Source organism: Ischnura elegans, chromosome 4, assembly GCF_921293095.1.
Source record: "Ischnura elegans chromosome 4, ioIscEleg1.1, whole genome shotgun sequence".
NCBI lineage: Eukaryota > Metazoa > Arthropoda > Insecta > Odonata > Coenagrionidae > Ischnura > Ischnura elegans.
Window position 1 is genome coordinate 40,296,861 of NC_060249.1, and position 17,256 is coordinate 40,314,116.

At 36.7% G+C, this 17,256-nt stretch overlaps 2 protein-coding genes across 4 annotated transcripts in view; both read left to right on the top strand.

Annotated features, from left to right (window-relative positions):
* Positions 1–191: 191 nt before the first annotated feature.
* Positions 192–10,362, top strand: LOC124157312 (protein CLP1 homolog). The gene is made up of 8 exons (XM_046531935.1): positions 192–635; positions 1,924–2,085; positions 4,116–4,335; positions 4,459–4,629; positions 4,969–5,159; positions 6,308–6,527; positions 7,313–7,406; positions 9,957–10,362. Exons 1-8 carry the CDS (start codon positions 531–533, stop codon positions 10,066–10,068), a joined length of 1,275 nt encoding a protein of 424 aa, XP_046387891.1. The 5' UTR covers positions 192–530; the 3' UTR covers positions 10,069–10,362.
* Positions 10,363–12,710: 2,348 nt separating this feature from the next.
* LOC124157317 (cullin-2) overlaps positions 12,711–17,256 on the top strand; it is a 37,991-nt gene continuing 33,445 nt past the window's right edge. Inside the window, exons 1-5 of one of the 3 annotated variants that reach the window (XM_046531942.1) lie at positions 12,711–12,842; positions 13,002–13,117; positions 13,223–13,350; positions 13,641–13,841; positions 14,287–14,393. In XM_046531942.1, coding sequence (XP_046387898.1) covers positions 13,232–13,350; positions 13,641–13,841; positions 14,287–14,393 — 427 coding nt within the window. In that variant the 5' untranslated portion in view covers positions 12,711–12,842; positions 13,002–13,117; positions 13,223–13,231. The remainder of the gene's footprint in view (positions 12,843–13,001; positions 13,118–13,222; positions 13,351–13,640; positions 13,842–14,286; positions 14,394–17,256) is intronic. The other 2 variants (XM_046531941.1, XM_046531943.1) reach the window with 2 other exon arrangements.

Consider the following 17,256-nt stretch of genomic DNA (forward strand, 5'->3'; position numbering starts at 1 on the left):
GATGAATGTGTGGATTTCAAATCAAGTAGTCTGGAGCAGGGGCGCATCTAGGAATTAAGGCCGTGGTCCGTCCTTGGTAGGTATGTTGCTTGGTAGCGCTACGAGTGGCGATTTTTGAAACCGATTATAATACGTACGGAGCGACAACTATTCTAGCGGCTGGCATATCCTTAAAAGTATTACTCCTGTCAGTAACATACAGGGATACAGGAGTTGCGGTTGCGTGATTGCGGGGCTGCCGGGAATAAATAGTGAAGTACAATTTCAAATTTACAAACCCGAGCAACCTTTTTGTGCTAATAAATTTGGTGATGTTAGTAACTTCTGCTTCTCTGCGTATCTACATAATGTGGTGGATGACATCTTAGCACAGTGATTTCCATGTCAACTTCGTATCTGCGAACTCGATAAATCTACTCTCTCTATAAACGTTAACTCCACGACACATGCGTAATAATACGTTTATTTTATAGAACATTCGGATTTTTCGTTGTAGTTCCCCAGCTTTTTTTATTATCGAGTACATCAATATGTCTGAAGAAAAGGACAAAGATTCTAATGTTCAAGAGTTTAAGTTGGAGCCCGATACAGAATTAAGATTCGAGGTTGAGTCAAAGCATGAAGTCTCGTTAGAGGTTTGTATATTTGACCTGTTCAATATGATTCGTACTTATAATAATGCGTATGAAAATTACGTAGCATATTGTTTAATTGTGGATGTTTTTGTACTTACTTTGTTTTCATCACTTGAGCTCTTGGGTTAATGCGATGAGCTTTGTTGGAATGACTATATTTTCTTTCAGAAATTGCTTTTGTTTCTGTAAATTATTACTCCTGCACCAATGACTCTTAGGTTCAGCAATTATTCTCAAGCTCCGATTCTAATCTGCTTTGATGAGTTTTCGCATGTATTTTGTGGAATTTGTTAATTATGTTGGTGCTTCTCTAAACCTTATGTATGCTGATGATTTGAAGATATTCCATGCTATTGATTCAAGCAAAGATGTTGCAGATCTGCAGAGTTTTTTATCTTCTCTTGCTTCCTGGTGTGAGATTAATTCACTGAAGCTAAATATAAATAAATGTAATATTCTTACCTTTGCAAAGGGTAACTCCCTTACCTAAATAACTACTACTTATTAGGGTATTCATTGAGTAGTTTTCATTGTAAACATGATCTTGGGGTACTGTTTGATTCACATTAACATTTCACATGCACATTGATAATATAGTTTGAAATGAATTGGGTTCATTGTTCTTACATGCATTGTTAAATAACCAAGTCCAATGTGCTGATTTGTTAGGTCTTATTAATACAAGTGTTTCTGCATTACATACAAGATCTCAGAATCTATTTTCCCTCCCATATAGTAGTTGCAATTATATATTTTATTTACTTATGTACAGGGTAGTAAGAGATTTTAATAATAAATGCTCAGATGTTGATATTTTTCATCAATCAAAATTTTCATTTAAAATTTCCTTACAGACCTATTCTTTATATCATACCTTACTAATCTGTTTCATTCTTTAGTACAAATTTCACAATATATTTAACTATAATTTATTGTCAGTCTACTTTTAACTATTTTGTTTAAATTTTAAAATGTATTTATCTAGTTTTACTCTTCATTTACTTTTATTCATGTTTCCATCATTGTCTCAAATGAAGATTAATATTTGTATCATACTTCTTAATAGATATATCTAATATTTCTTGTATGCTTTTTTATAGTATTTACATTTTTTGTACGGATAATTGTGCAATTCCTGTATTTTAATTTTCAAGAGGGCTTGTGCCCGTTAAAATAAATATATTATTATTATTAAATTGGACTATGTGAATTCTTCTTAGCGTTGTTCTGCCCAAGCATTGAGTACGATGCCTAATTATTATCCCAATTATTTATTTCTACCCCTCAGTTGAAAACGGGAATGGCAGAAGTGTTCGGGACTGAATTAGTTAAAGGGAAAGCCTATGTGTTCACGTCTGGAGCAAAAATCGCTGTATTTACATGGCAGGGTTGTACAGTTGAGCTGAAAGGAAAAACGGATGTTGTGTACATAGCCAAGGAAACACCAATGGTACGTGCAGGACAATTTTCTTAAATTTTGGCTTCATAATTCTTACTTTAAGTCAATTTATTATTTTGGAGAGTGAGTGCCCGAAGAACTTTGTATTGTCTTGTTCCCGTGAAATAATTGATTGAGGACTACCTAGTTATATTTGATAAAAAGATACAATATTCTGTGTTACGAATTGCATTCATTTTACCTTTTGCTCATAAGTCTTTATATAGAGGATTTGGTGTGATGAGAGGGGTGAAGAACTAAATGACTAAGACGAAGAAAGGCCTTGTGAACCGAATGTTAAACCTACCTGTAGATTATAATTGATCTGTGTTTCTTTTCTTAGAAGGAGTTCAACTGACCTGTTAATTACTGTGATGCCCTTTGATTTCCCAGAAAAAATGAACTGAACACACACAGTAATTAATTTCAATTCCCATTTATCAATTTTAATAAATTTAGGTGAAGTAGTCAGGGTAATGGATTTGACTGTCAATCGACTACAGTGAAATTCTTGCCAATTCGTCTTCTAGTTGGTAATAAATGTGAATTTCATTACTTACAGCATAGTTTTGTTTTTCCGTTCATACCACTGGTTTGATCAGGTGGTTTGGAAGCTACGCATTAGTTATTCAGCCAACAGGTCATTTATATCTGATTTTACGCATGCATTTTGGAGATTATAGAAATGGGCAATTTAGTGAGTGAGTTGAAAAGTCACAAAACTAGTTTAGGTACAGAAAATTATTACAATGGAATCTTATGTTAGAAAATTATATTAAGGCTTGTATAATGTCCACTAAATTGTGCAAAAGCTGAAATGCAGTCAAGGAAATAGGTCCTGTTCTAATTTGTGAATGTATCCAATCATTTTTCCTGCAATACACTTGCATAAGTTCATGCATCGTGCAGACATGGCTTTAGAATACATTTGATTTCCAAATTGCCTGAAATAGTTTCCCGGTCATAATATATCAGGTACTTCTAATATTATCCTATCAATTTGTGCAATCCATTTGTCAGTTGCTACTGCTTACTATCATTTAGGTTACTTTTCCTATCTATTCATGCAAATTCTTTGCTGAATATATTTAGCTTTTGATTAGACCATTGTTATCCTATTTTTTACTTCAAATACATTTTACATAAATTTACTTCAATTCCATCATTCATGCTCTTTAGGTACACATTTTATTAGTACCCAAGGAGGTTTACTTGTTGCTAATCATGATGAGAAGTGTTAGATGGCAAAGGTTGCATTCAGCTGATAATACAATTGAGTGACCTCTCACTACCTGATTCACCAGTCCCATATCTATGATATATGTTGAGAAAGGTATGGTCGTGAGAAATAACATAAGCCGTTAAGTTAAAGATTCGCTTTAATATAGTAACGAACTATTGTTCAATGCAAAGAGAACGCTCCGATCTTTCACCCACATAACTGACCGCTGGCTAGTGAGTGACTGCCCCTTGCTCACTTACATCACACCACCGAGCATCTACAATTAGCATGCGCACACAACACACACCAGATAGCGCTAATATTACAAAATTATTCACATAATTCTTAACAATATAATATATATTATAGCATGTTGATAGATAGGTTAGAAACCAAAGAAAATTCCATAGAAAAGTCACACCGGTTTGGGTTTGTGTCATGTAAATGTGTCCAACATGCGAGTGTACATTTCGTGAAAGATTCAACTTAATATCAGGAAATTCTCATTGTAAAACATTTTTAAGGGTCCCCTTTAGTAACCATTTTTTGATACCTATACTGTTTCTTAGCAAGACACTGTTCCAAGTAAAGAGCAAAGCCCAGATATTTTCCAGGGAATATATTTAATCTAATAATAAAGCTTGTTCCTGTTAGATGCGGTGGCAATATTGACAAATCATTTATGTAGAAAAGGGCAAGCTCCTGGCTCTTCCACCTCAATTTCCTTTAGTTAATTATATGTCTTTTGGTCTGAAGTAAAGTAATACATAATCATACTAGTGGTATTTTAATAAAAGTATGTCATATTTAATAATTGCAGATCATGTACTTAAATGCTCATGCAGCTTTGGAGCAATTGAGACGAAAAGCTGAAGGAGAAGGTGGACGTGGTCCTATCGCTATGGTAGTTGGACCTACTGATGTTGGAAAATCTACAATATGTAGGCTGCTTTTAAATTATGCTGTAAGAATGGGAAGAAGACCAGTTTTTGTTGACCTTGATGTAGGACAGGGCCAAATATCTGTCCCAGGAACTATAGGTATTTGAATTTTATCTATTTTTCCTTATTCTTACTCCATATTATCCTTGGGTCTAAATCGATGCAATCAATTTACTGCCAATTTGTCCTCTTCATTATATGTGTAACTATTTCCTACTTTAGGAGCTCTCCTGGTGGAAAGACCTGCAACAGTGGAGGAAGGATTTTCTCAACAAGCTCCTTTGGTTTACCATTATGGCCACAAGTCTCCTGGAAACAATCCTGCCCTTTATAATATGCTAGTCTCAAGGCTAGCTGAAGTCATACAGGAGAGAATGAGCTCTAATCGAAAAGGTGCTAAATTCTGCTATCATTATAGAAAGTTGATTCAGACTTAATCTGGTGGAATTCTAACATATTATAAATTGAAGTTCTTAAAAAAAATTTCCACAAGCAATTTTATTCAAATGACTCGTTTCAATATATTTCACATTAACATCAAGCAATAACACTTTGCTAACACAAATGAAAGAAAATATGAGACAAGCATCAGGAGGTATTTAAACAATTTGTGTGATAAAATCATTGTAAAAAATTGCTAGTTAGTTTTAACTTATAGTCTATAGTAATTTTTGTAATTGTTTAGTGGGAGCATCTACATTGTGGTGTTTAAACAAAACTATTCTGTTGTAGCTAATGCGTCTGGTGTGATCATCAATACCTGTGGCTGGGTGAAAGGAGATGGTTACCGGCAATTAACGCATGTTGCTCAGGCGTTTGAAGTTGATGTTATTCTAGTGTTGGACCAGGAGCGACTTTTTAATGAATTGGTGCGAGATATGCCTTCATTTGTGAAAGTTGTATTTCTCCCAAAGAGTGGTGGGGTGAGTTTTTGTAATTAATGGCTTTTTTTTAGGTATAATGTTAGTCATCCTGATTTGTAAAATGGTAAAATATAATATGAGTACTACATACTTGCGAAATGTATGTGAACTTAATACCTCTCATTTTTCCTAGCATATTGTTGACTGTTTCTCACGAAGTTTCATTGCTGTTGAAACTTTTTGTCTGCCTAGAAAGATATTTATTAATTATATGAAGCCATAAATGCTATTAAGAGGAGAGTATGTGATGTAATTTTCAAGCTTCTAGAAGGGGCATTTCGAGAAGTCAAATAATCAGTTTTTTTTTTTTTAATGATGTTTTATATAAAGGTATGCATGTGCAAAGTCAACCTATAGATTTTGATAATGTAATGATCCATTTCAATAATGTAAATAGTTGATAATACACATGGCATAGCTAATTCTTAACTCATGGCATCGGAAATTAAGAAGTTGGATGTTAATCCAGTGAGTAGTCATGCATGTAATTTTACCTTTATTTTAATTTTAATTAAGAAACTAAGAAGTTTTATACTGACGTTGACCTTAGGCATTTATATGTTTGGGATGAAAAGAAACATTTATGGACTCTAGAGCAGTCATATTATTAATCGCCAGATTCTGTTAAACAAAATCTCACCCATTGCAGTTAAATCAAACCACTATAATAATGAATTAATTTTGTAGTAATTTTCTTAAATACAAATGGCAAAAACGTTTCACTGAATAAATTTTGTTATTGCCCTTTTAATCTCTTTGAAGATATGATTTAGTTAATCACAAAAAGCTTCAAAATTCAAGTGGAGACTATAATAAGGGATCAAATATGATGTCTCCATGTTTCTGGGTTTCACCGCGTGGATTTTCTTTGTGACGACAGTTTCTCCAGTATTCCAACCGGCGTCTTCAGGTTGATGTCGATCTTTAATTTACTGTTCCAGGGTAATTTTTCCCCATGACATTCATTGTAGAAAATAGGAATTTGACATTTTAACGAGTTTCTTGATGTTGATATAATGTCAAGCCATCAACTTATCATACTTTTTAGTCCCATAATGAAATGTTTCCCTAATTTCATGATGTGTTCCTCTTAAAGATTAGCCTTATGTAGTAAATACATAGTTTTCTGATATGTGCCTTTTTTGCAGGTAGTGGAACGTAGTCAAGCAACACGTGCGGAGGCTAGAGATTCGCGAGTGAAGGAGTATTTTTATGGCTTAAGGTCTCGGCTCTACCCACATTCTTTCGATGTGAGATTCTCTGATGTCAGAGTGTGCAAAATTGGTGCTCCATCCTTGCCAGACTCTTGTATGCCCCTGGGGATGAAAGCTGAAGATAACATGACCAAACTGGTGTCAGTTACTCCTGGTAAGTTGATGCAGTTCTTATTCCCTGTTTATTTATGCTAACATCAAGGATGGATTTAAGTCATTCTTACTAGACTGCAGGGTCGAGGGTCAGTTCAGTACATGCAGTTGTGCCTATAGTCCAGTTAAAACTTAGGAGGCCCCTAACTGTGCAGAACTCAGTGAGTGGAGGGGAAAGTGCTTCTGGTGAAAGTACGCTGTAGGGGAAATGAAGCTCTTAGGATTGAGTCAAGTCCTAGGAAAAAATGGCAATTTTCACCTATGCCCTTGTGTAAAGTTAACTCTTCAAAATAGACACCCTATCCCACAACCATGGTCTGAGCAGAGGCCACCAAGTCACTTTCCTTCCCCCTCTGTATAATCCACCAATGCAACCTAGCCATTATAGTTTTTGATCTTTTTTCAATGGTGAGAAAATTTGGCAATTCACGAAATTTTCTCAGTGCGGTTATTGGTTTGGTATTTTCTCACTTGTAAATCAAGAGATGATCTCATATTTTCTATGTATAACATGGTCAAATTATTTGCAATGAACTCAGTGCATTTAGCAGTTGGTTATTTCCTTATTTTGAAACCCAGATAAGGGAAAAGTAATCTTCCTGAACTGCTGGAAAGCACAAGTATTTGAATCATTAAAATCTGGTTAATTGTATGTGGTAAAAATTTGCATTGGCTTGGATAATTGCATCAAAAATTTTCTGCCTAAAGCCGCCCAGAACCTGTGTAACTATTTGTAATTTCACTTATAATACATATTTACATTTGAACTTCTAAATAATTTAATAGGTACAAATCTCCTCCATCACCTGCTAGCAGTGAGTTTTGCTGCTTCACTGGATGAAGATGTGATACAAAGCAATGTTGCTGGATTTGTTTGTGTGTAAGTTAAAAAAATCTAGTCTAGTTATTCTTTTTTTGGCTATTAAGACACTTATTTAGAAACAAATTAGATTAAAAACATGTCTCTGGCTGTTATTCCACACAATGTGCACATTCAGGCGATTGAGACCTCAGGTGAAGTTAATTTTTGGAGTGCCTTCAGAGAGCATTTTCTTTGTGTTGAATGAGGGGCTCAGTTACTTTGTACAAGAGGGGACCCAAAAATAGCCCAACGGAAATTGCTGTGCATGTCATTCTTATAGTTCCGGGTTCTCCCACTACTGCAACGCACACACGTCGCGAGAATGAATTGACGAGAATATAGGTGGTTAGGAGTGAAAAATTAACAAACAATATGGTTGATTTCCAACAGTAATAATACATTTAATGACCGAAGTAAGCTTTAGGAGCACAATACATAAAATACTAAATTGCCTGAGGATAATGTACTCTTGCCGTTGGGAAGAAGCCGGGCACGAAAGGGAGTTCCTTCCTTGTCTGAGGTCAGTAGCAGAGAGAGCGAGTCAGGCCGCTTACCAGATCGCGGCCGCGCTCGAAGCAGGCGTGAGAGGGGAGGTGTAGGCAGAGGAGGGGAAACAGGTTTCACGCTGACGATTCACCTTACAATTGGGTAAACGGTGGCGGAAAGTAATTGAAGTTCACACATGCCGTAAAGAGGCCGACACCGTTGGTGAATTCACTATAAATTGTGAGCAGTTCACAGGACGCGAGGATCAGCGGCACGCGTGGATCAGGCAGGCACGACGTACTCTGTAGCTTCGCGAGATTGGTACTCAGGAGCTCGCGAATCGTCTCCTCGTGGTGAAGTCTCAGAGGGGTCAAGTCTCAGAGGGGTCAAGTCTCAGAGGGGTCGAGTCTCAGAGGGGTTGAGTCTCAGAGGGATTGAGAAAGTGCCCATTATGGCACACTACATGGATGTAAATTTACCTTTTCTGAGTCATGTGAAACAGCGTGGCTAGCAAGCCCTTGTGATATTTTTTGTTTGAAGTTTTTTGACCACTTTGATTTAAAAAATGGCTGATATTCGAGAGCTGTATGCAGAGTTGATATTTTGTTTTCTACTCAGTAAAAGTGTGTCGGGCATGGTTGATACAGCTAGCAAAGAACATACCTCGAAAATAACTTGAGTGTACCAGTGGAGGGGACCCAAAAATAGCCCGACGGAAATTGCTGTGCATGTCATTCTTATAGTTCCAGGTTCTCCCACTACATGGATGTAAATTTACCTTTTCTGAGTCATTTGAAACAGCGTGGCTAGCAAGCCCTTGTGATATTTTTTGTTTGAAGTTTTTTGACCACTTTGATTTAAAAAATGGCTGATATTCGAGAGCTGTATGCAGAGTTGATATTTTGTTTTCTACTCAGTAAAAGTGTGTCGGGCATGGTTGATACAGCTAGCAAAGAACATACCTCGAAAATAACTTGAGTGTACCAGTGGTTTTCGCGATTCATATGCAGCAACATTTCAAGCGGAGACATTCAACACTCGGGCCAGCCTTCCACGTCCAGAACTATTGAAAAGGAGGAAAACATTGATGCCCTAGGGCACAAATTTTTTTCCATAGCACATAAACTTGTGTACAAGGATAAGAGGCATACTATTAATGAAGTCCCTGAATAATCTGGTCTTTTGTGGAGTTCTGTGTTGCACTTTTTAGCTGAAGATTTGCAAATGAGAGGAATCATGGCAAAATTCATCCCCCACTCGTTGACTCCTAATCAAACTGATTTTGGCAAAGAAAACCATATGACACCTCTTCCTCACCTATCCTACTCAACAGATCGTGCACCTTGTGATTTCCTTTTGTTCCCTCGAATGAAAATGGTGATAAAAGGGAAACATTGTGATGACATTCTGAAGGTGAAAATTGAATCAAAGGTAACATTGAAAAGCATCGGAAAAGACAAGTGCTGAAGATGTTTCGCACTGTGGGGGGAATGTTTAAACCAATGCATCAGTGTTAATGGAGAGTACTATGAAGGTAACTAGCGTTTGTCACCCAAAAAATAAAAATCTAAATTTTTATAAACTTCATCCTGGTATTTTTGGGTCCTACCTCGAATGTTAATTTGCATTGTGCCGTATAGGAACGTTATTTTAGTATCCATTTTCAAGTTGTCACTGTTGGAAGTTGGGGGACTGGAAAATGATTGAGGTGATTATATAATGAATGTCTAGTAGTGTAAACCTGTCAATTTCTACAAGCTATATGATTGAAGGTATATAGTTTTTATTCTGGGGCATTATTCTGAGGAAAAGGAAACTGGAGTTTTTTATAGGATTTGGCAGATAAATTGAATTTTTTGTTTTAATATGACAAAGATGGAAATATTCTTTTCAAATTTATTAAGCTAAGGGTTTAAATGTTAAAATTAAGAAATTCATGTCTTTTTACGGAGTCTATTTTTGCTGTTGATTTCATAGATACAACCTTCTCCATTATAAGCAGCTGCAAAAAAATACCAACTATGATGAAGTTGTTTAATTTGCCAATAACTGGATGGTTATTAAGAATTAAATATTTTCCAGGACCAACGTGGACATGGAAAGGCAGCTCATGACTGTTCTCTCACCTCAACCACGACCGCTTCCTAAAACACTTCTTCTTTTATCAGATATCCAGTTCATGGATAGCCATTAATACTCATTTTGTGTGGTGAAAGAAGATTCTTGTTTGACGTGAACTTAGTGACATTTGCTGTGCAGTGTTGCGTGTGTGTTATGGTAAATGAACTTCCAAGGTTTATATTCATGTCTACCCTGTGTGAAGGGTGATCCTGTGGAATCATTCCATGGGTGGGTAAGTTCGAAAACCTTACCTTTGTAATTCTGTACAAATTAATTGGTCTTGGGACCAATTGAATTATTTTTGTCTGCTTAGACATCTGGGAGCCTTGTGATGTTTAATAAAGTTTTTCAAGCTATAATTCCATGATATGACTAGCACTTATTTCTTATGCACGCTGAGAAACATAAAGCATTCATTCACTTGGGCTTGATGAACTGCTGTTCTGATTTTGCATCTTTGACTTGGTCTCTTTTCATAGAATACATTATTTGAAGTGGGCTCAGGGTAAATGGGATAATTGGGTAAATGCCCCGAGGGAAATGACCACTATTTAATTCTGAACCCACTGTTGACAATGTATTTCAAGTTTTTTACTTAAATCAACACTAATCGAAGCCAGAAGTTAGTACACCTTTTATCTATGATGTTAACAGTCATCAAATACTTGAATTTCGGTATTACGCGATATGCATGGCAATAAACGGCAATCTAAGACCTCCCAAAAAATAGGTTATTGGTATCTGCGTCAGGAAATTCGAAACATAATTTGGGTCTTTGAACGAACCACAAATACCCAAGAGGAAATGCTCACTAAAAAAAGCAATGAATTTTGAACAGCGAACTTGGAATAAACACTACTGCACTGCAGCATCGGCGTCTACCATAAACCCCTGGGGTAAAAGTATCTACAGCCAAGCCCAATTGCTCAACTGTGGCGCATGAAGGTCAACGCCATTAACCGAAGAATAAATAGAATAAGTGCATCAACACGCTACCCGGAAATACAAAACTTAAGAAATCACAAGGGGACAGGTTAATGTTATGCCTAGGCGCAGTTCATGCTATTAACTGCATTCATGGGGGACGCATTGTTACCCCGCGAAGAAGGAAGGGTGACACCAATGCTTCCGAAATCACAGACGAATCGAAGGTAATCCTGAAAACCACAACCAAAATTATGGGGAAGAAGTTTCCCCAATTTACCATCAGAAATTCTAGAGTATTCAACATACCCCCGACCGCAACTTGGGCTACAATCCTAAATCGCTGAAACGCCTGGACCATTATTCCACACGACTACATACTAGTGATGGGTCGATCATGAACGATTCGATCAAAAAGATTGAATCACTAGGTGAATCAAATGACTCATGATTCATTTCGTTAAACAAGTCGATCATCAATCATCAATCACTCCGACTTCCGGTTTCATATCAATCATCTCGGTTTCCGGTTCGATTCAAAATTTGGAACGACCGATGCTTAATCTCTTTTCGTCAGGGCAGAAATAGTTGTGATAAAATTAAATACTATGTTATGAAGAACTGAATACTTGTGTAATCTTTTTCTTAAATGTTTTCCAGCAGTTATCAGTATTAATAACACCAATACACGTAAAAGGAAAATATTAAGATGACTCCTGTAGGAGAACGTCAAGAAGTAAAGGTTAAAGCTGGTTATATTTTATTGTGCCGTTCATAAAATTATCCTGTAGATCAGATTCATGCATAGTGTGTGGTGTATTTTGTGTTATATTTTGATCAACTATAGTTGGAAATTATTTTATTAGTGTTAAGAAACTGTGGCAGTTTCGCCTTCCCAAATATTTTCATGACACTGCTTCCTTCATTTTTGCAATCTAATTTACTCATCTAGGAATTCACAATTAAAATAGTACCTATGTGAAATGATAATATGGATAGCAATCAGCGTTACCAATTCTCTTCGCAGATGAGGCAGTATTTATTCGATTATTCAAAGTGATTTATTACATCCATTGATTGAGTCTTTTCGATCTTGATTCCTTTTGAGTCTTTTCGATCATGATTCCTTTTGAGTCTTTTCAATCATGACTCCTTTGAGTCTTTTCGATCATAGTGATTGAATCTTGATTTGAGTCTTTTCGATCATAGTGATTGAATCTTGATTTGAGTCTTTTCGATCATAGTGATTGAATCTTGATTTGAGTCTTTTCGATCATAGTGATTGAATCAATTGATTGAATCACTTATGTGACTCGAGTCAAAATGATTGAATCACTAAAATGATCGATTTTGCCCATCACTACTACATACTATGTATAGAGAAACTACATATTTACGTAACGAAGTGCACATAGTAGCTATATAATTAAGTCATGGTCCTTATATACGGACCATGAATTAAGTCATAAAGGTCCTTGCTCTTGGAAACAGAAACTTTTACCATGGAAAGTTTACCTAGTGGAAGCAATAACAGAGCACTATGAAGAAGCAAAGAAACAAAATCCTCCCCAAGATGGATTCCTGTGCGTACATTGGTGATAGGCTTTACAACTTTTAAGTTGATTACGTCTTCTTCACATTGCTAATGATATTCTCCTTGCCGATGGTCAGGCCGGTTTCGCCGCTGCTGAGGGAACCTATAAGACAAAGATTCTATAAGACGTATAAGACCTAGTAGAGTTGCGCTCTTGGCGTTTCGTGCATTTCACTTTGCTTGAATCTCAACGTTGTAGATGGCAGATCCGTACGAATACTTGCGGAATAGTCCGTAGTGGATCACCGTAATAGGAATGGGCGACTAAATTATTATAGAATTTGGGGGTACGAAGATTTTAGATGAATATATTCATTAAGACTTTTATGGTATGTCTGTGAATTTTACCAGTTTAATTTCCTCCCTATCTCTGAGTTTCTTGGTGTGTCTTCTTCGTATTTATTTTGTGCCTAACTTTTGGATTGTTCACAATGAAACAGCTGAAAACTTACGGATTTGCGTAATGAATCCTATGCTTTTGTTGGCAGTCGTATAATATACAATTTCTTCGGGAAAACTTCCTCTAATGTGCTCTTTTGAGAGATTTGGTTGCCAATATGCTGGACTTAAATATGCAATTTTCTGACGGGAAGTTGTCATATCAGTAAGATTTCTTGTGACGGTGTTTTATGCATTTATCGGTAGTATTTAAAAAATACGACGAGTCACATTGGTGACAAGCGTGCTATCGTGATATTTTTCTTTGTAGTAGTTCACCATGTCTTTGAAACCGAAGAGAGTAAACTTCACTGAGACTTGGAGTGTCCTTCAAGAGACTGTAAAAGGTGTCATCACATTAGGAAATGTTCCCAGAGCGGTTTGGAATGACCGTTTTAGGTAATGTCTCGATATAGGTGAAATTTTGCATGTGCCTCTTTATGTGCATGGTTGTTGACCTATTTGATCAGTTTTATGTAGCAATCAGTGTAGAAAACATATTGTCTGCATGCTACTTATTTATTGTCTCGATTTTTGTCTGCAAAATACTTCTTCATTATTCGTAATTTGATGTTATTTCTTCCTCTATAGGTTGTTGATTTGGCCCTAGTCATTTTCTCTGTCATTGATTTGTCATAAAATGTAATTTTTGCACGATTCTAATGATATAATCTACTTATCTTTTACAGTGATGTGTACTCCTTGTGTGTGGCATTTCCAGAACCTTTAGCTGATCGATTGTATCAAGAGACGAAAGCGTTTTTGGATAGTCATGTGCGGGGTCTATTGGTGGATGTTCAGTCTCAAGGGGAAAGCAACCTATTATGGGCTTATCACAGTGCTTGGATGGAATATAGCCAGGGTATAAATTATCTTCATCGACTTTACTTGTAAGTAACATCCTTGGCGATAATATTAACTTTTGATTGGTAGAATTGCATCATAATCATTGTTTTACTTACTGCATTGTTTTACTTTACTTTGAGTTATTAAATTATTTGAAATGGTAGACCGGTATCATTAAAAATCTTGGTTAGTCTTTTAAAATATATTTTCGAAAAATAATTTTACCAAGTATCTTGTTTTCTTCCAAATAATGCTTTATCTGGTGTTGAGCCCAAGAAGAATTCCTTCTTATGTGTATGTTAGGTCTCTTTGGAAAGTATGCTGGAGTTTTAGTAACTGGTTTTTAAAAGGCTGTATTTGTTGTGTAATTGAACTAAAGGTGTTTTAACGGTCATTTTTTTGCAGTCTCATTTCCGTAGTTGATGAAACCAATTACTTTAATGGGTGAGGCTTTTTTTCTAATTTTAAATCATTTTCCTTATGTTTTAGGTATTTGAATCAGCAGCATATTAAGAAGCAAAAACTTTCTGAAGCAGAAATAATTTATGGTAACTCAACACCAGACTCACAAGAACAAATGGAGATTGGAGAGCTGGGTGAGTATATTTTTTTAAAGAAATATTTAAAGCTTTCTCTGGGGGTAAGCAAACAAATTCATTTCACACTGTGTATTTCATGTATCACTTTCAATAGGAAAGTGCATATTGCTTTCCTTGTCAGCATCAGTGGCTTTCTAGTTCAATCCAGGGGCCACTAAACTACCCAGGTTCTCAAGGAATATTTTGAAGAAATTCTAGGAGCAGTTGAGGGTCAGAAATTAGGTGCACATTTCAGTTACAAAATAACCTTAATTATAAACCGATTGTATCATTTTTTCTTTGGTCTAATAATTTTATTGAATGATATTGTACAAAATTTTTAAAACTGAAAATAAAATCTTTTAATCTTTTGAATGGCTTGTTTGTGGGCCTTATTTTAGAGGGGTGTAGTTTGAAATTAGTTTGCTTGTAAAATAGATAACAACCCTGAGACGAAATTTTTTGAAGTCCAGAATTGACGTCAAAGTGAAAATGCATCCAAGCGCCATCCCAGGGCCATAAGCGCTCGCACACCTGCTGTCTAATAAAGGGATGATTAGGTTGTTGTCACGAAAGAATAATTTTTAAGCAAAGGATCGTTTGGAAGCCAATATTTATTCACAAATTTTGTCTCCCCACAAATGACCTTAAAATATCTCACTTAAGATACCAGGAAAATTATTCTAATGTTTGTTTCTATTCTTCATTTTGTTTTCTCCTGTATCCCTTTACAACCAATCTATGTAATTGGTAGAGGTCCGTGAAATTCGCAAGACGCGATATCGCGAAATATCGCAAAATTTGTCAATAAAACAAAATTTTGAGTTTTCCACGAATTTTACATGAATTAGCGAAAATATCACATGCAATGTGTCATATTATATTAAAGCCTAAGCCTTCATCATTTAACGCTTCTATTGTTTGTTTGCTCTACCTCATTAATATTCGAAGATCAATGGGCTTGTTTTGCCTCGCACACATCGCATTCGCATAATATCGCGCACTGTAGTGATGTCTCCACCAGAATTTGCCGTTAAATTAATTACAGCCTCCGACTTCGATTCACATTTGTCAATCTTAAAATTCTTGGAAATATCTAGAATGATGCACTTTCTCTCGTGAACAATTAGATTTTCTGAAGCAAATACTAAAGGTCCCTATGGATGTCTTCAAACGAGTCGAATCGATCCGTAGATGGCATGACGCCATCGAAGGCTGCCGTGATCATCATGGCACCCATCTCAATCCGGCTCAGCGCACTGTGGTGCAGCGCCGTCGTTGGCATTAAATGCGCACAGTGCTACATTGAATCCTCTTTCAGACGAGACGACTCTCTGGATTTCACAGCATCATGGCGTGAACGGCGGCCGGCAGAAAGGCGTCTTTCTGATAGCGACATAGCTCACACGTCCTACACGCGTCAATGCCGAGCAGTAATTCCGGTGACTCACCACAACACAGTAGACAGCGTTATTGGGTAACTTGTTGCAGAACAACCTTAAGTGTGGGCCAAATGTAACAAGTCTGTAGACTAAAACACGGCCGCTGTCTGGGAACGGAAGTGCTAGCTGTTGGGGGAAGGGGGGAAAGGAACAGAAAGGATAAGAGGAGAGGGGGTGCTTTATTTACGGATACGCGCTCCACTTAGCTTCATTGCAAAAAAAAATCATTTGGACACATCCCGAGTTCAAGTTTCTTTGTTTCGGATTGTGTTTCGTTATTCGCGCTTCTTTCACTGCCTTTCTTGTCCGATTAGCAACAGCTGTAATAAGTACTAAGCGATTTTGTTGACTCTACCAGCTACCTACCCCCCCTCGGCACCTGGGTGAGGGGTATCAACAGGGAGCTCACCTCAAGAAATATTTTGGCCAAAATGTAAATTGGGTTCCTTAGGAACCTCGATTTATCGTTTTTCAGGGGGGTGGATGAAAAAAACGATCAATGCAGGAAAGTTTGGCTAGGTTGCCTATGTACCAGGAAACACTGGATTTTTGCTAGTAATTATGGTATTCATTAAGGGATTCAAACAAGATTTTAGTTGATTACTGGAATATTATTACTTTATCGAAACACTTAGGTCATATTGTTGATTCGACTAATCTCTCTTTCAAATATCCTAAAGGAACACGCCATCTTGCTAAAATAAATTTAGCACTCCCCTCGGTATTTGCACTGCTGTTATTGATTTCTTTCTGATGTAAAAATTCTTATCCATCAAATACTATTTCAAGTGCACATATTTATGAGAGCAATGTGCATGTTATGCCTAATACAACTGCTTTCGCTGATGCAGTGATTGGTTGTGAGATGGACCAAATGGCCAAAAATAGCTTATTATTTGAATGTTCCTTTTTAACAATTAAATTTTTAATATAATTGAGGCAGTGTATAAAGCGTGAACAATGTTGCCTTAATTGTTAGCGGCATGCCCACCTGATCCTTGGCTTCATCCCACTTCTTGTTTTCACCAGGTATCTCGCTCTGCCCCTACCCCTGTCGTTATATGCTAGTGGATAACCCGAGGCGTTGCAATACTCACTCGCTACTAGACAGGATTCTTTTCTTCATCTTCAATTATTTTCAGTCCACCTTTTAAAATTCTCACTTGTTTCTTCGGAAGAGCCATGGTCCGAAGACGAATAAAAATAAAACTAATAAAAATGAAACCGGACTTTATTGAACCCACAGGGAAAACACTTGCTGCTTTGAATTCAACCCACCCTGGAAAGTATGGAACCATTCGTACGAGGTGTCGTTCGGAACTGATGCTATTGCGTACGGCGTAAGCAGAGCATACTGCAGAGGGTGAAGCATGACCATATGACTGCGCAATGAAATTTTTTGTCCTATAGAAAAGGCAACTTACCCGTACTCATTTCTA